Here is an 18953-nt window from a genome sequence, read left to right as displayed (position 1 = left end):
CTTGTCATATAAAATTCGCTTTGAAAAGAAAAAAAATACTCACTACGATGAGAAGTTGTAGACAAAACTATCAAAAATGTGTTACCCAAACCATAGATAGTTCAAATGGTAAGCAATATTATATATATATATATAAGCTCTTCAAATAAATTTGGTCTCTATTTTATTTCTTTTCTAACAAGGGGAAGGTTGAGGGAGCTTTAATACTGGTTGCAAAGTTTTGCAAAACTACAACAGAAAACATAGGTAGATAAACGGTTTCTTACTTTAAATAGAAAATTCCAAATAGCTACAGGTGGTTTATGAATTTTCTCGAGTCCGCCTTTCTTACTTTCATACTCTTCGTTTTCTAGAATGCTTGTCGCTGAAACTTATATGTTCAACTATTTGCCAACATCTCATGTTGGTCAAAACACCAACGCTCCAAACAAAGTCGCGTACTATTTTTTTTTATTTTTGCTCAAGGAACAAAATTTTACGCGTCCATAGCGACGGTTTGGCAGTCCAACGATTGAGTTAGTGAATAAGAAAAGTAAAGCGATTAAAAATATGATCCCTCATGTCCATATATTCACAGACAAATGACAGCTTTGTGAGGCCTAAAATCATTCTTGATCCAAAAGTGTCAAGTTTTAGTGTTCAGGATTTCGATCATCTACGGAACCCCAAGAAATCTTATAACTCCCCCCTTGCCGTTATTGCTCATATTGATGTTAATGCTTTTTTCGCCCAAGTAGAACAATTGAAGCATGGATTTACAAGGGAGGATCCAGTGATTTGCGTTCAGTGGTCAAGTATTATTGCCGTTTCATACGCAGCAAGAAAGTACGGAATTAATCGAATGGATAATTTGAAATCTGCAATCAAGAAGTGTCCCCATGTCATTCCTCTTCACACATCAGTTTTTAGAAAAGGAGAGAATTTCTGGAGAAATGTGAATAGTTGTAATCCGGCCGATTTCCCAAGCCCGGCAACTCATAAAGTTTCATTGGATCCATACCGAAGAGAGTCACGGAAGATGCAGCGGATATTTCACGAGAATTGCAAAATCGTAGAAAAGGCTAGTGTGGATGAAAGTTTCTTTGATTTAGGAACCGAAGTATATGAAAAAGCAAGGGAGTTATTTCCGCAATTGAAAGATATTGATAACTGCGATGACCCTCTTCAGAAACTACCACCGATACCAAATGAATTACCCGAATGGTGCCAAAGAGTAAGAGGAGTTTTCATACCTACAACGGAAGAACTTGAAACTCCGTTATCTCAAAATAATGAAGAAGAAGAGGAAGAAGAAGAAGAAGAAGAAGAAGAAGAAGAAAACAAAGACAAGGAGGAATCTTCCGCGCCGCACAGACGCGGACAGGTATTGATATTTAGAGATTGGGATGATATTCTTATCCATATTGGCTCGTTAATAACCTTGGATTTAAGAAAGAAGATAGATGATGCTTTGGGATATACAACTTCATGTGGTGTGGCAAGAGTTAAAACGTTAGCCAAATTGGCATCAGGGTTTAAGAAACCGGATAACCAGACTATTATTAGAAATGGTTCAATAGCTGAATTTCTCAAGAATTTTAGCATTGTTGATTTTTGGGGACTTGGAGGAAAAACTGGTGATAATGTCGCATTTCAACTTAAAGTGCCACATGAGAAGGAAAAAGTCATCGAGTATATCAGAGACAAATTTAGTCTTGAAGATTTAGTGGAGAAGTTGGATAAAGATTTGGAATTAGCCACAAAAGTTTATAAGATTGTGCGAGGCGAATTGCATGCACCTTTTGCAGAAAAAAGGGAACCAAGTATGTGTTCTTCAAAACGATTTCGAGGCGAATCAGTAAATAATAGAGATGATTGTGTGGGGTGGATAAAAGTGTTTGCTGGTGATTTATTTCAAAGAATAAAGGAAACTAATGAGGAGCAATTCGGTACCAATTACTCAAAAGATCAGAAAGGATCGTCTAACCCTGCTGGAATAAAGATTAGATGCCCAAGATCATTATCTCTTCATTATGTGACTTTATCAAGCAGGATATCTAGGTCTCGTCAAATGGCATTTCCGGTAGTTTCAATTGAAGATTTAGAGAAAAATATATTTGAACTAGGAGTGAAGTTGTTGGATGAAATATTGAATCTTGCGAAATACGAAGACCACGAACTTTTTCCATTAGGAATCATGGATTTAACATTGGCAAAACTTGAAGTTGTGAGTGGATTGGGTTTTATTGAAAACTTTTTTAAAGCGGAAAAGCCTGCCCAGTCCAACAACGCAAAAAAAGATATGGAAAATGGAGAAAAGATTGAACGAGTACCATTTGTTTACGAATCTAGGAAGAATCTTGGAAAGGAAGAAACACAGAAGAATAGTATTCATTCGATGCTAAAGTTGAAAAATAGCAGCAAAACTAAAAACCACGAAAAATCGAAAGTAATTGCAGTGAAAGATATCAAAAAGGATGATAAAGATGTATTACCGGAATTGGTTACGGAAAGCAACGAGCTTGTACCTGAAGAGTACTTTTGCGAATCATGTAATATGGTGATTTTGAACAAATCCAATAATCCACACTTCGTTACAGAGCATCAAGATTACCATTTTGCCATTAGTTACTCCACAAAATTGAATGGTGAAAATATGACTCAGAATATTTTGACCCATAATGAACCGGACCAGAGTAAAGCAAATTCTCCAATTATATATGACCTTACGATATCGCCTTCAAATCTGCCGAAGTTGAAGGCGAATAGTGTATTAAAAAGAGAAAAACCATCTAATAAAAATAAAAATAAGAAAGCCAAGTTGGAGAAGGGACAATCGATGCTACCTTTTTGAGGTATTTTGATCATTTGCGATATTATTATCTTGTGTTTATTTCGACGTAGAAGGTTTCAATAAAACATACATATTCGATATTGCATTGATTTTTTTTTTCCTCTTTTGATTTTTTGAACTCTTTTAATATTCTGATAAGCACTTAGTATAATATACTTAGTATAATATGTGATGTTATTCGGGAATGCAGGTGAGAAAAACTTTGGTAAAAAAAAAATGCATGAAAAAATTAAAGTCTAATAGATTGTTTTTGGTCCACACATTATTATTATCATCTCTCTCTTGAGTATTATTAATATAGATAAGAGCTAATACATTTGAGCTACTCGTTATAACTTTCCATCCAAACAGTACTTCACTTTCCCATAATGTCCCTGATTTTCAGATCTTGTTTGTATCTCACCCAGAGATCAATAATAGCTAAACCTTCAACAACACTGCCGTTGAGAATGGTTCCAGGCTCTACCTTGAGATCAGCAGTCAGCCATAGATCATATAGCGTTAATTCCCAGTCTGTGGCTCCAATGGACGACTATGAATCTAAAATTTTCCAACTCTTGAATGATAAATTTGATCCTGTGCAACTACAGGTTTCCGACGTGTCAGGTAAGTAAATGACTGGAAACTGTTGATAAAAATATAAATTTACAATCCAGGATTTTATTGGTGTGATGGTTTCTCGTACCTGTATTTACTGACTGGCTGTTTTAGGTGGTTGTGGCTCAATGTTTGCCATCAGTATTGTGAGTGATTCATTTAAGGGAATTTCGATGGTCAAACAACACAGAATGGTCAACGAAACTTTAGCTGAAGAAATCAAGAAATGGCACGGTTTACAATTGGTTACCAAGGCACCAAGAAAATAGGCCAGAAATACTGATAACGATGAGAACTATAATAGAATCAAAATTGGCATGTTGTTAATGTGAATAAAAACAGCGTCAAAAGCCCAACCACTCTACTCAATTCGGAATATTAGAAGAGAATTATTTTAACTACGGCATGAAATGCTTTTGAATCCTTGTGTTTCTTAGATATTATGAATTTGTAAATAATGATGCATACTAAATAAAATAAAGAGTAGTCAATGAGAGTTGATGATACTATAATAGATGTGAAAAATAAATGAAACTTGAGATGAATACACAGTAATGTGGTATGGGAGCAGGCACAAATCTTTGGTTCCTTAAACAAATAATGATCCATATTCCTTCTATTTGAATGAACAATCAAACTAGTTCAACCATGTATATTTGTGTTAGAAATCTAATATTACCCACTAACGATGCCATAGCACTAATCAAATTTAACCACTGTAAAACAAACCCAATGAAAAAAACCAGAATTAAAACAAAAATCGGGAAACTGTGGATTTCCTTTTCCTATTTATTTGGCCTGGCATAATAAAACAAAGAAAGCAGCAGATATGAAAATATCAAGTACAATCACAACTTTCTTGGTACATAATCCTCATAAATTGGCTGACTTCTTCTCTTATCATCAAATGTATATTTGCCGATAGTAGAATAACCCAAATAACCCAAAGCCAATGGAATGATACCCATAAATATTATGTTTGCTCTGGCTCCACGTTTAGTGAATTTATAGTAATCACCCAAATTTTCTCTCATGTTGTACCAGGCTTGGAAACCTTTATCCTCTCTAAGAGCTAAAAATAAAAATGTTAGAAACTTATCATCTAGGAGATGAAAAAAATACTGGCGCTAGCGAATAATATAGCTGTACAAGAAGAAAGAATAGTCCTAAGAATTCCATCAACTTGTGGTAAATGGTTCATGTAGGTACAAACTCTAAGACAAGATCACATAAAAGAATAACCACAACATACGAGCTGGACCGTGATGATGACCACCCATTTTCTATTCTTTGGTATGAATTGATTTTTGGAGTTCTTTTGATCCTCTAACCAAACCAGTGGTTTGAGTATTTACATCAAAATTGCACATTTTTTTTTGTATTATTCAATTTCAATTTCATTGGCTGAAGCGAGCGATATAACATGGCTCATAACATATTACTGTAAAATGCTAAAAACACTCCGTGCATAAACTATTGCGATAAAGAAGGAAACTTGATAAATAAACTAAAATAAATTATTTGAATTTAATAAATTTATGTGTTTCATACACATAGAATGTGTAAACCAAACAGATACTTCAAAAAACGTCATATTCGTACAGTTTCTTCTTTCTCTATACCAATGCTCGTACTGTAATAAGTGACTAAGGGCCATTACCTCTATATACACAAACAGCTTGTAGGCATATGCCCCTAATTAATTTTATATACAAGATGTTGTAGCTATTATAGTCATTACATCACCAAAAGGAATTAACAAAAGAAAGTAAACAGGTAAAAAATCGGAATTCAGAGCGAATTGCACAAATTTCTCACCCTTTCGGACTAGCCCCAATTTGTATTATCTCTTCCCTTCATCTCGTTCTATACCAACAATTAGCAGATATATTTTTTCAAAGCTCATTTCTTTATAGATTTCAAAATCTTGATACGGGCCAAGTGGCTTTCTGGTGAAATGTAAATGGAGATCGTATACTGCCTTCTTGAAATCAGAGACATTCTGAGTGTAATTGTAATCTTCCTCTAATTGATTTGTTTCAATTTTTGCTTTCCCAAGATTTTGATCTCTTCCGATTTCTTCCTCCATAGGACCAGAAATGTTAACATGTTTCCCTAACACGTTGTCAATGCGTGATTCTTGATTATCTTTTTCGTGTTCCACTTGAAAAGTAATTTTATTGTTACATTTGTTTTTGACTTCTGAAATAAGTCCATTTTCAGATTGTTTGTTGAGAATCGAATCGATTGAAAAACCATCAGTCCTGCAATGTGTTTTTGAACCAATATCGGATTTTGGATTTGAGATTAAAGATGATGGATTAGTGGTTTTACAGAGAATAGAATCAACAGTTGGCCCATTAATTCCAGTTGAACTGACCATAGAATACATTCTGGTACAAGCAGAAGCAGGAGAAGAGCAGGGGGCTGGGAAATCTAGCCCAAAATCAGTTTCTCTGGAAATCTGCTGATTGGTCCTGCTCCGGGAGGTTGGGTTTGTCTCGCCCAGTAATTTTCTTCTTCACTAAATCATAAATGAAGTCTTCACCTAATGCACATCCTTTCAAGGCTTCAACATCTAAGCACCCAATAGGATCAAACTCTTTCTTATCTACCAAAATGTCATCAAGACAAACAATCATGGAGTGCCTCATAATCGGGCTGGTATTTATTCTCTCCTTAGTCTCTGTGATTTGAGTGGTGAGCGATTGATACAATTTTTCTGATACGCTATTCGAGTAAAAACCCGATTGATTGATTCTCATGGATTCTTTTGGCAAATGCTTCACAGAGTTGATAAATTCAAAAACTATATCCTGAGACACCTGGTTCCAAATATCATTCAACATTGAGACAGATTCATAAATGGGAGATTTCAAAGAATGAAGTATTATATTGGTTAAATTTTCACTGGAATAGTTCGCGGTTACTAAATTCGTACCTTTTGCAACATCATGGCCCTGCAAATACTCTAGGCACCTGATTGTATTCCACAGTTTCTCCAAAACCTTTTTCACATACATCTGCGAAATTAATTCATTCATCGTATTTCGTGGCCTTTCACAAACATTTTTCTTCACAATGATGAGCTTTAATTTTCAGGAATTGATAAGTCAGGAAGGCTATGGTAATGACTTTCATAACAAATCATAAATATTGATGGTTCATTTTTGCCCTGATGTCTATATCTCAGCTTTATATGGTTGCTGATTTCTTCCAAGTATTTTTGAAAGAATGCGCTTGATAGCCAGCCGGTTTTGCTATAGTAGTAATTAAAGTTGTTATCCAAGCTTTCAACGATTTTTTTAGGATTGAAAATTGGGCCAAGAAATGAACTTTTACGCTTATCAGTCCCATCAAGATTGGAACAATAGATCATTGTCAATAAATTATTGAGTGGAAGGAAATAGGAATCGCCTTTAAAAAATGGCACATCAGAATTTGTTGACAATTCTTTGTCTTCATTATCAAAAAGCGATAGTGTTGAACTGTTGACGAATTGATATCTTACCGCCGTTTCTTTCACGAAGTAAACTTTGGACCAGTTACTTGTTGTGATGAAACATTTCAACTGTTCTTGATCACAGATGTACGGTTGTTTTGTCGAGCTCTGCCTAAGATTTTGTTGGACCACGATATCAGAATTACTTCTCAATGAATGTTCATATAGTTTTTTTGTTCTCTCTAATGCATCAATTTGAAAGTTCAGAGGCATACCTTTTGAAATTCCAAATATTTCACAAATCTGATTAAGCTTATCCTCAATAAGTTCCAAAGCTACCGGAACTTCATATTCCAAAGCTGTCTCCACATTTTCTATCAATATTTTATAACCCTATTTTTCTATGAAATTCTGCTTTCTATAACTGCTCTTAATTATATCAGGAACATTGGCATTCTCAATAAGCCCAGCATGTTGTTTAGCCAATTTTAGAATGATGGGATTTTCCTTCCAACGATAAATATTCCTTCTATGTCAGATATGGAGATTCAAATGAGATTTTGCCCATTGAATTATTTCCAGATCCTTCTTGCCTTTTAACTTTTCAGCCACCACTTTTGCTTTCATTTCATAGTTTCCAGTATTCACTCTTTTTTCCTGTCGTCGTTCATCATCTGTTTGGTCCATAACTGGAGTGTTGCCAAGACGTTTCAAACGGTGTTGCTGTTTTTATATTTATCTCTTCCTTTTAATACAAATGGATAATGTTTCCAGAGAAAACCTGAAATTGGGAGAAAAAAGAAGATATCTCTTGTTTCTAGACCGTTGCTATTGGATTTGTCGCGTTATTAATATTCTGGCCATTTATTTTCTATGGGAGAATATATTCGGGCAATAGAGGCAAGAGGAATTAGAGCAGTGATTCAATGATTATATTAATCGAAAATAGAGATAATATTTTCAACAAAACAGAAAATAGAATCAAAATCACAAAAAAAAAATTAAAATAAGAAACTGATTATCAAACAGGCAAGGTAAAGAAAATTTGAAGGAGAGCACTATGAAATTAGAGCACGTAATAAAATTTCAAACTCAATGGGATTATTCAAAATATTCTTGGATATCAGTCATCTTGGAATGTATGAATGGGTGACAAGGTGAATGGATGAAAGGTATAAATGTTTTGAAGGTTTGAAATTTTCGATTTTCGCCATAAAATGAAAATGTGATAAACTTTTGAAGCACCAATATTTAAGAACTCAATAAACCAATTTTAACAAAACAGATAGAAAAACAATTCGAAAATTAATAAAAAGATAAATCACATATGAAATTTACTACGATTATAAAAATAGACGTCTTGAATGGATGGAATACTAAGTTTATTTGTGGTTTCATAATTATTCTGTTGTGTTGCGCGGATTAATCTGTGTAACCCTTAAGAATACAAAACACATGCTAGATATTTTTCTATTCTCATAGCCAAGTAATTATCTCTGTTAATTTTTTATAATCGTGTCAATCTGATGTCTTTGAGATATGGTTACTTTTACCTCCTGAAACTGAGAGGTTTTGTGCAAGAGCCACAGATTATTTTACCATCTTGGCTTTCTATCTCATTTTTTTAAAAATTTTATGGAAGGATTTCATCTTTTTATGAGGTCTATTATAATTCATTGAGTGACGTCTAAGATTTATTGAGAAGCAAAGTAGAAGAAAAAGACTCCCCCTCCCCAACAAGAAGCAAAATAAAGGTATTTATTCCTACACATATTCCTGAAAACTGAGTACTCGTCACTTTATTTATCGTTGCTACAAACCTTATTGAACCAAAAATGAAAGCTAAAGTGTAGTTTTTCAACCGCCTCTGAAGACAGGCTATATCACTGGTCCTATTTCTCCCTTGCTATTATCATATATCCTGTCATCATATCTATTGGCGTTACCTATTCTATATCAAATAGCATATGGACCAAGGTTCATAATTTTCTACGATATCATAATAGATATATATCTACTATATATATAGTGGTAGAAATACCGTTAACATAATCATTCAGGTAGCAAATTTAGCCCCAAAAAAAAAAAAAGAAAGAAAGAAATCATGTGTGGGATGTCAATACCCACCTTACATTTCGAAAGATTCCGAATTACCCCTAAATAAAAACAAAAAAAAAAATCTATTCCATTCAAATCATCAAAAATTTCCCTCGTATGTAAAAACAAATTCCCAATAAAAAAAGAAAAAAAAAAAAAAGGAGAAAAATAAAATATTTGGCGGTTTCAAGCCCATGTATACAGATTTAAAGAATTCAAATAATACCTTCATTCATTCATTCTTCATTCCTGTCAATTGACTCAATATTCAAGACTTCGTTAACTTTTCTAATCTTGGAAGCATCTCTGTCTGTCTTCTCTATCTTGCTTAACTTGATACTAATTAGATCATGTTCCTTTTGATCGTCATAATATAACTTTAACAACTTGTAGGCTTTTGTATCAACATAAGTATCTCTCTCATTGGGAAGAATTTCTGAATCTTTGACACTCTCATTAAACTTTGTTTCCAAAATTTGTATCATCTTGTATAAACTCTTTGCTTCATTTTTCAAAAAGAATATCGATTCATCAAGCGGTGATAAAGACCTTAGAGCTTCAATGTTGGATCTCATTAAGACCGAGTCTCTAATTGTAGTTGGGCTGGATTGCAAAAACTTTAGCTGGGATGAATATAGTTTCAACATTCTTAGTATTTTTTTTGCTTTGACTAAAGCGGCTGTGAGTTTCTGTTTTAAAAATAATTGAAATTTGATTTCTTGTTCCATGTCTTGGATATTCTGCTCAATTTCCTTCAACTTCTTTTTTGGATTATTTATCATTCTCACATGCTTATAATGATCTAATTTTATCCATCCTTCTTCAACCAAATCCGAAGGAATATTGAAAATATTTCGTAGAGTGTATAATTCAAATAAATCAAAATTCTTATCCACACTACTTTCTAGCAAAGTCTCTAATTTTGCCGTTCCCACTTCGATCTCATCTAGATTACTCCCCTCTGTATTATCATTATCATTATCATTATTTAATATTATAGAGTCATCTCGCAGTGACACCTGAAGTTTATCTCGTTTGGAAATTAGATATTTCTCAAGCGCTGCGGTGCACTTGTACATGATCTCATTCACTGAATTGATAACATCATCAACGAAGGTGATTGGGGGGAACTCGAAATGCTCAGTCAAAAGCATCGTGGTATTGGCATTTGGGGCAGACATGATGATTTTCTTTTCTTTTTTTTTTTAGTGTCCCCCCAAAAACTTTGTTGCAAGTACTTTGTCCTATTCTTTTATTCTTTTAAAAACAAGTGCCAGGCGCGATCAAAAACAAGCAGATGATAGCAAAACAAAAATCACGTCATGTAAAGTTTAAAGCAACTTGTAGCTTCAGGTGTTGACTCGCTCACTAATGCTAATATGGTATCGCAAATATTGATGAACACAAATAAAAAAACGGCAACTTCACTTGAATAGCGGCACAGTTGGAAATAACGGATAGAAATAAATATGCAGTAAGCCTCGGGGTTAGATTTTAGTAGTAATTTTCGTAAAAGAGAAAAATTTGCTCTAAAACAATAATGTTTTTTATTTGTAAGCTAGATGGTTGTAATCTTGTGGGGGTTAATATTTATTTTTTGTTTACTTTTTTTTTTTTTTGCTCAGGTCTGCATGAGCGCGCAAAGTAATTCATTTATATGAGGAACATCCTTTTATGTAACCGATATTATTTGAACTGACACTAGAGAAATAGAAGAAGAAATTTAAGATGTCTCGGAAATTCCTTTAGTTTTTCTCGATCTTTGTTTTTGTTTTTGTTTTTATTTTTGTTTTTGTTTTTGTTCTTGTTTGTGTTTTCAGTTTGTTGAAAGTTATTTTTCTTTTCTTTTCATAACCTTTGTATTAAGTTGAGGGTCTAACGGAACTGGTTTAAAAGTGCAGTATGTACTTAATAGAAAGATGAAATAAGATATATTTTTTTTTCAGTGGAATTTTCTGATAGCATATATATAGTTACAATATAAAGTACGAAGGTTTAATCCACGTTCAAAGAAGTATAAGAAAATAATTATGAATAGAGAGCTGTGCATGCTGAGGAAATAGACCTTTTTTTTGAAAAGAGTGAATTGGATGCTTTGCAATTTTAATATCTATTTTATTTTATTTTCACGATATAGTGCTTCTTCAAGCTGACAATCAATGTTTTCATTTTTTTTTTCTTAGAACTCAAGTCTACTTTTTGTTTTGGACATTCTTGACTATTAATACGAGCTTCAAGAAGCTCATGTCCAAATCATAAATCATCGAGAGCTCTATCTCATAGAGGATATAAAACTACTTTCTGTGATGAAGCTTTAATAATCATTCCAGCATCAAATAAAATAGTAGTTGAGTACAGGCATCGCCATGAACCTTGAAGAAAAAACTCCAAGTTGGTCATAATGCAAAAACGCGACGCGTAATAAATCAGAGTGTTGCGAAGATGAAAATTTATTGGCTCACAATAAGGCTAAGTCTGGGTAAAGAAAAAATTTTGAATTACAATATTTTATGAAGACGGATCTTGTTAGTGTATCTAAAGCTGAAAATTAACACGAAAATATAAAAATGCGACGCGTAATGTGAAATATTTATATTTATATAATCAACAATTCAGACTCTGATCTGGGAGACGATTTCGAATCCACACAAAAAATTTTTTAAAGAAAAAAGAAGAAGCAAGAAAAAGAAAAGCCAATACTATGAACTAAAATAAATTTTTGTCTGATATTCTATAAGTATTGACTGGTAATGGGTTTTAATGTCCAAGATTCCCTAATCTATGTGTAAGGTAAACTTTTCCTTGAAGAAAGATTCTTGAAAACTCTTAGAGATTTCAAGGGGATCACGAAAATGATGTTATAGTTCGCCTAAGTTGATAATAACAAAAACTGTAGCCTTCTATTCCTATTATATATTAATCATATATTAATCATATATTAATCATATACTATTCTTTATGGAGAATATAATCACTATATACTATCTGCAAAAGGTTAAGGCCAAAAATTACCGGAATAATGGATGACCACAAAAGAACATAGTTTATTGGTACGTAACGAGCATTTCCTATTTCGAGGGCCTGTTATCTAGTTCAAAAATTAAAAATCGAATATTTACAGACCACAAACAAAATTGTTTTAATATTCTCACAATTATTAGTTGAGATACTGTCATTTATATCTATCTCATCTTGCTGATTTCCATGCCGACTTTTAAATTTATATTACTCAAGAGAGATGAGCTACTTACAAATATCATTTTCTATCAGTTTTATCTGAAAAGTTTGAACTGATACTAATGTAGGGAGCTCCTGGTTGCGAAAATTGCGTAGAAGGGTTAGCTAGATACCTCAAGACGAATGTGTTATTATCGTCTCATCAAATGTATGCAGTCTTTATCAAAGTGATAGAAAATAGCCGAGCTAGATTCCAACGAATACTCGCCAGTCTGAGTGCGACGAAATCGACGATGCTTTGAAACACTTCATGATGCAGTAACTGGATTCATACTTAAAAGGGGGTCCAATATTCTACAAATCTATTGGATAACAATCGAACATCCTATCTTAATAACATTATTTCATTTCATAACCCTAAAGACGGCTTTTAGGCGGCGCCGAACACTGGTTATCTCTGATTTACAACCCCTGCTATTAGATTTCTCAAGCGTATGACGGCGCAAGCGGGGAAGAAGAACAAATGGGAAAATCTTTGTACAGGGAATTTTTTATTGTGGTTTATTTTATCTTTTCCTTATAGAGATTAATTACAACGATAAACATACTGTAGCTAATTTCATCTGAAACAGTAAAAAATAAAGTATTTACACAACATTATCTAAAAGTAGACTACAATATCCTAATCGATCAATAAGGCTTTCCTACTTAAGAGAAACAAGCAAAATTATTTTATTTTTTTTTTTTTTTTTTTTTTTTCAAGTGAAGCGAGTACTTTATTCACTTTAGGAAAAAAAACGAAAAAAAAAATCTTACTATTGTATGGAAGCAGCTTAAACCTCAAATGTAAACAATAAGATGTTAGGATCTGATAATCTCTACTATGCCGCACTGAATGATCTACACCTTCTGGAACATCTAATGAATATTTGAACAATACTCTTTTAACAGAGGACCTTGAATCTGAATAAAACATCCACTTTTTTGTTCTTCCCTAAAGTAAAAAATAAAAAAAAGAGTTCAAGGTTACTTTGGAATAACATGCTCAATTTTCGAACTATCAAGAAGTTTTTTCCTTTTTTTGGTAAATACTTGCTTAGGGCTATTGCCCAAACTGTCTAATAATTAAAGGGCTCCATACAATTTTGGAGGCGACGCCTACGGTATATACATGCATGGTTACACAAACAGAATCTGAGCGCACACATCTGGTGCTACAGGGAAGAATAAACAGGTATGTAGTAGTGCTATTACGTACTAGAAGGGGGACCACTGATTTATGACAGGCCAGGATGTCTCGGTACCAACAATAGAAAAAGGCTGCATTTGCCGTCAGATATTGGACGTAATGCACCACGCGGTTGACAACTCTTTCTGATAAAAAACTCATTTTATCCTCTTTTGGAAAATGGTACACACGCACAGAGCCACCCATGCGTTGCTTTCAAATTACACATCGCATCAATAGGCCAATTAATATACATCGCCTCAAATTATTATACACATACTCCAGTCTTTCATCCCAATAAAACTTTACTATAGTGCCAGATAGAGAACAGGTACGGTGCCAAATAGGAAGTCTTGGGTTTTAAAATAGCAATTTGGAAACAAGAAGATTAAATAGGCCCCCCAACAAATTATGAGTACAGCCCCCTCATTAGTGTCTAAGTAAGGGGAATAGAGAGAAAGAAAAGTGAGACAGCATAGGAGCCAGAAGATACTAAGACAAAGAGCACGACTCTATTCTTTGGGAAAAAATATGGGATAATAGATCAATCCTACAAAAATTATTCGTACATGAAGCTTCAACTATTGATGTCAATATATCAGATCTTGATTGTACCACTTATGAGAACCTGATAATACTGAGATTTGCAACAGTAGCTTGTATTCAAATTACTAAAAGCCTTGCCTCGGAATACCTGGTACAGTTTATTTACCCATTATAAGCTATATTTAGAAAATATTATTGCCATATGTATGGTGTTAATTAGGGTACATTGATTGACATTTTTTATCTTATTTTATTACTTCTTCTGAATAGTACAAACATATCCATCTGTATTATTGCTATGAATCAGTGTTAATTTAATTATCTTGGACTTCTCGGCTGTAGAAGGATAGTAAATAGACTTTATGGACGGACATGAATCCGACATTTGTATATAAAAAAATCCCTGCAGAAGTGCACTTTTCCTCTTGTTTTTTCCTGTAGCATGCACGAACATAGGATCTAATAATTTGTTGTGTGATGAGCAAATCGAACTTAATGTCCAAGTATCCACGAGGCGACGAAAGTTGGATCAATTATATTTTTCGAGGGTAGCCTTAGATATAGGATATACCTGAACTCTTATTACTCTTCGGCAGTAACCTCACCAAAAGTAGAACAGTGTAATTAGTGAGAGACATTTTTGATTTCTATCGGATAAGCTAGACAACTATCTCACCAAATCTTCCCACTACAATGCCTGTTTGTGAGTTAGATTATTTTTTCAACTCCAATAAGGGAGGGATCTCGATGGGCCTGTTTTGCTGCATTTTGCAGAATTCACTCCTGTGTTCAGCCTGCGAAGCCAAAAACCAGCACCTTTCCCTATGAAAGCAGTTTTTGGACAGGATAAGTATTGGAAGCCAACAATTTCGGTTTATCAAACATTTAAACCAACTTAAATCCTATATAATATAATTAACTTGTTTGTGCGAGGTTGGTTTTCGGGGCTCTACCGCGTACCGAAAATGCTACGGTTTCTTGTGACAGGCACCCTCACTCTCAATAAAGGAGTAGTTACTAAATGGAGTACAATTGACCGCTAAGGTAGTAAATTTTACTTCAGAGTAGGAATAACAGAAACAATGCCTTACTACTCTTTCTTTTTTTTTTTCTTTTTTTTCACAGAATCAATAAACCGAAAAAGAGATTCAGCATACACATACAAAACTGTACATGAAAAATCCCTGGTGTAATTTAACATGCATGAACAGGAGCTCGCAATTTGTTGTTTAATCTAACAACAAAAGGTAGAGATACATTTGCACTTGTCGCCATAGAAGTGATTTCATGAAAGGAAATATTGCGAAAAACAACACTAGATGGACCTGGCCCAAGTTTTAAAAAGCAAATAGACTCTGATTTCTGGGGTTGGTCAGCCACTAAATTCAAACAGAATCCGAGGGGTTCGATATCAGATTCAAGAGACGCAGAGTACCTCGGAAAGTATGGCTAAGGAAAAAGAGTTACAGGTGCAGTTAATCACTATTGCTGGAGAAAAAGTAAAAATAAAATTCTACCGTTTGTTGATTAATTGGCTCTATACAAATGTAATCCTAGAAAAAAAGATACCTTCAACCCATGCAAACCTTCGTGCACAGGAGTATGCATTATTTTATACATCCTAATTATTCAGAAGCAGAACTTTTATGGAAATATGCCTTTGAAAAACATGTTCCCAAAATAAAAATAGTCAATAGATAAATTTCAGAAAATATATAAGTACATCAGTTCCCCATGTCCAGAGAGAGATGCTATTTTGTTTCTAAGACATCAACAAACATTTATCATTAACATTACCACTCGTTCAAAATGTATGTCAATAGCGTTGTTCTCAAAGCAGCTTTCTTGTCTGCCTTAATTTTACCAAGTAATGCCTTGTCCTTGAACAGAAGGGAATACCAAAATGCTGCCCAAAATGATTTATTGGGTAACATTGTTCCAAGGGATCTCAACGAGCAAAAGAGAGATTTGGAAGATGTTGTCACTGGTGCCGTTGGTCTTGTCAGCGATGTTGTTGATGGTGCCGGTACTGCCGTCAGTGTTGTCACCGGCCTCGTTGATACTGTTCTCTGTGACGTTGAAAATATTCTTGAAGAAGGTGAATGCTCAATGCCATCTGCTACTTCAATTGGTAATATCATTCCAAGAGATTACCATCAAGAAAAGAGAGATTTGGAAGATGTTGTCACTGGTGCCGTTGGTCTCGTCAGCGATGTTGTTGATGGTGCTGGTACTGCTGTCAGTGTTGTCACTGGTCTCGTTGATACTGTCCTCTGTGACGTTGAAAATATTCTTGAAGAAGGTGAATGCTCATTGCCATCTGCTACTTCAATTGGTGACATCATCCCAAGAGATTACCATCAACAAAAGAGAGCTGATGGTGTTCTTGGTGTTGTTACTGGTGTTGTTGGTGTTGTCAGTGATGTTGTTGATGGTGCCGGTACTGCTGTTAGTGTTGTCACTGGTCTTGTTGACACTGTCCTTTGTGATGTTGAACAAATTCTTGTTGATGGTGCTTGTGTCTCTGTTGCCACTACTTTGAGTACTGATGTTACTACCACCACCACCGCTGCCACTACTACCACCACTGCTGCTGATGGCGTTGCTGGCGTTGTTACCGGTGCCGTTGGCCTTGTTAGTGATGTTGTTGATGGTGCCGGTACTGCTGTCAGTGTTGTCACTGGTCTCGTTGATACTGTCCTCTGTGATGTTGAAGAAATTCTTGTTGATGGTTCTTGTGTTAAGGTTTCCTCAACCATTAGTGCCGGTACTACCACTGGTGTCCTTCCAACCACTACTACTCAAGGTGGTCTTGCTGGCGTTGTTACCGGTGCCGTTGGCCTTGTTAGTGATGTTGTTGATGGTGCCGGTACTGCTGTCAGTGTTGTCACTGGTCTCGTTGATACTGTCCTCTGTGATGTTGAAGAAATTCTTGTTGATGGTTCTTGTGTTAAGGTTTCTTCTACCATTAGTGTCGGTACTACCACCGGTGCCCTTCCAACCACTACTTCCGCTGATGGTCTTGTCGGTGTCGTTACTGGTGTCGTTGGTGTCGTCAGCGATGTTGTCGATGGTGCTGGTAATGTCGTCAGTGTTGTCACTGGTCTCGTTGACACCATCCTTTGTGATGTTGAAGAAATTCTTTTTGATGGTTCTTGTGTTAAGGTTTCCTCTACCATTAGTGCCGGTACTACCACTGGTGTCCTTCCAACCACTACCACTCAAGGTGGTCTTGTCGGTGTCGTTACTGGTGTCGTTGGTGTCGTCAGCGATGTTGTCGATGGTGCTGGTAATGTCGTCAGTGTTGTCACTGGTCTTGTCGATACTATCCTTTGTGACCTCGATGAAATTCTCGTTGGTGCTACTTGTGAAAAGGTCCAAAGTACTTTGAGCTCAAGTCTTATTTCTACCTCTATCCCAACTGCTACTACCACTTCAACTTCTACTGGCTCTTCTTCTAGTACCTCCTCCACCGTTAGCACCACCACCAACTCTACTTCTAATACCTCTGCTACTAGCTCATCCTCTACCGACACTACTTCTAACACCTCTGCTACTAGCTCATCCTCTACCGACACTACTTCTAACACCTCTGCTACTAGCTCATCCTCTACCGACACTACTTCTAACACCTCTGCTACTAGCTCATCCTCTACCGACACAACTTCTAACACATCTGCTACTAGCTCATCCTCTACCGACACTACTTCTAACACATCTGCTACTAGCTCATCATCTACCGACTCTACTTCCAATACCTCTGCTACTACTTCAACCTCTACCGGTTCTTCCTTGAGCTCCTCTGCTACTGGCGGTTACACCAATTCCACTTCTGCCACCGGCTCCTCTACCTCCGGCTCTTCTTTGAGCACCTCTTCTGACTCCACTTCCGCTACTAACACCGCCACTGGTTCTGGTTCTGGTTCTTCTGCCACTGGTTCTGGTTCCGGTTCTGGTTCTTCTGCCACTGGTTCTGGTTCTGGTTCTTCTGGTTCTGGTTCTTCTGCCACTGGTTCTGGTTCTGGTTCTTCTGCCACTGGTTCTGGTTCCGGTTCTTCTGCCACTGGTTCTGGTTCCGGTTCTGGTTCTTCTGCCACTGGTTCTGGTTCTGGTTCTTCTGCCACTGGTTCTGGTTCTGGTTCTTCTGGTTCTGGTTCTGGTTCTGGTTCTTCTGGTTCTGGTTCTTCTGCTACTGGTTCTCCAATGAGCACTTCTGTTGCTATTGTCAGTGGCTTAACTACTGAAATCGAAACCATTACTTACTGTGGTGAACATGGTTGTTCTGTTGTTACCAGCGCTAAGACAACTGCCACTGCTACTCCATCTGGTTCAGGTCCTTCTGTCACTGGTTCTGGTTCTGGTTCTGGTTCTTCTGCCACTGGTTCTACTGGTGCTTCAAGTTCCGATTCTACTACCCTTGCTCAGGCTTCTGCCAGTTCTGGTATGAACTCTAGCTCAGCCTCTGTGTCTGCTTACGAAGGTGCTGCTTTCAAATTGAATGTTGGCTCTTCTTTCGTCGGACTTTTGAGTTTGACTCTCGCTTTCATTTTCGCATGATTCTTTTTAATTCCCTGTTGAATTTTCTATCTTTTTATTTTTATTACCCAAATTTTAAACATTTCTTCTTCTTCTCCCACCTTCTGGTATTTTCATTTTTGCCAAACTTATTTTTTAATTCTTGCTATTTAAAGATTTTGTATGTTCACTGAAAATATAATTGTGATCTACTTGATAATATCTTAAGAATTGTAAGAATATGACGCAAGTCGTTTATATATTCAAAAGGTCGTTGGAAGCTATTAAAGGCCCTTCCAATTTTGTGAAGAAATGATAGGTGCATGCACACTGTGGTTAATTGACTTAAAGTTTTTTTCAATGTCAAAATTACTGAACCCCATCTTATTGCTTTGGCTGGGATCTTTTTTTTTGTATTATAGGGCGCAATTTGTGTCACATGTGATACAATACAAAAGGGCTATTTATGTATGACAGCGTTGGTTAATGGCACGTGAAGAATTCTCTCATGGGTTTCT

The 18953-nt window shown here is 35.6% G+C and overlaps 8 protein-coding genes across 8 annotated transcripts; 3 read left to right on the top strand and 5 right to left on the bottom strand. All coding sequences in view use genetic code 12, as the record gives it.

The window, feature by feature from the left end:
• Positions 1–559: 559 nt before the first annotated feature.
• RAD30 (DNA-directed DNA polymerase eta) lies at positions 560–2833 on the top strand (the record flags this gene model as incomplete). The annotated part of the gene is made up of 1 exon (XM_064997135.1): positions 560–2833. The coding sequence occupies one exon, from the start codon at positions 560–562 to the stop codon at positions 2831–2833; it is 2274 nt and encodes a 757-aa protein (XP_064853207.1).
• Positions 2834–3201: 368 nt separating this feature from the next.
• BOL3 (Bol3p) lies at positions 3202–3699 on the top strand (the record flags this gene model as incomplete). The annotated part of the gene is made up of 2 exons (XM_064997134.1): positions 3202–3439; positions 3545–3699. The coding sequence occupies 2 exons, from the start codon at positions 3202–3204 to the stop codon at positions 3697–3699; spliced, it is 393 nt and encodes a 130-aa protein (XP_064853206.1).
• A 579-nt stretch (positions 3700–4278) lies between these two features.
• On the bottom strand, positions 4279–4710 carry DASC09_035340 (uncharacterized protein; the record flags this gene model as incomplete). Its single annotated transcript, XM_064997133.1, has 2 exons — positions 4279–4502; positions 4683–4710. 2 exons carry the CDS (start codon positions 4708–4710, stop codon positions 4279–4281), a joined length of 252 nt encoding a protein of 83 aa, XP_064853205.1.
• Positions 4711–5273: 563 nt separating this feature from the next.
• On the bottom strand, positions 5274–5822 carry DASC09_035330 (uncharacterized protein; the record flags this gene model as incomplete). Its single annotated transcript, XM_064997132.1, has 1 exon — positions 5274–5822. The coding sequence occupies one exon, from the start codon at positions 5820–5822 to the stop codon at positions 5274–5276; it is 549 nt and encodes a 182-aa protein (XP_064853204.1).
• A 55-nt stretch (positions 5823–5877) lies between these two features.
• DASC09_035320 (uncharacterized protein) lies at positions 5878–6474 on the bottom strand (the record flags this gene model as incomplete). Its single annotated transcript, XM_064997131.1, has 1 exon — positions 5878–6474. The coding sequence occupies one exon, from the start codon at positions 6472–6474 to the stop codon at positions 5878–5880; it is 597 nt and encodes a 198-aa protein (XP_064853203.1).
• Positions 6475–6521: 47 nt separating this feature from the next.
• DASC09_035310 (uncharacterized protein) lies at positions 6522–7145 on the bottom strand (the record flags this gene model as incomplete). The annotated part of the gene is made up of 1 exon (XM_064997130.1): positions 6522–7145. The coding sequence occupies one exon, from the start codon at positions 7143–7145 to the stop codon at positions 6522–6524; it is 624 nt and encodes a 207-aa protein (XP_064853202.1).
• Positions 7146–9205: 2060 nt separating this feature from the next.
• MTW1 (MIND complex subunit MTW1) lies at positions 9206–10150 on the bottom strand (the record flags this gene model as incomplete). The annotated part of the gene is made up of 1 exon (XM_064997129.1): positions 9206–10150. One exon carries the CDS (start codon positions 10148–10150, stop codon positions 9206–9208), a length of 945 nt encoding a protein of 314 aa, XP_064853201.1.
• Positions 10151–15729: 5579 nt separating this feature from the next.
• Positions 15730–18477, top strand: DASC09_035290 (uncharacterized protein; the record flags this gene model as incomplete). The annotated part of the gene is made up of 1 exon (XM_064997128.1): positions 15730–18477. One exon carries the CDS (start codon positions 15730–15732, stop codon positions 18475–18477), a length of 2748 nt encoding a protein of 915 aa, XP_064853200.1.
• Positions 18478–18953: the final 476 nt, after the last annotated feature.

Source organism: Saccharomycopsis crataegensis (genome assembly GCF_037102585.1).
Source record: "Saccharomycopsis crataegensis DNA, jcf7180000000084, whole genome shotgun sequence".
Classification (NCBI taxonomy): Eukaryota; Fungi; Ascomycota; class Saccharomycetes; order Ascoideales; family Saccharomycopsidaceae; genus Saccharomycopsis; species Saccharomycopsis crataegensis.
Note: the sequence above shows the minus strand (reverse complement) of the source record. Positions and strands in the feature narration are given on the sequence as shown.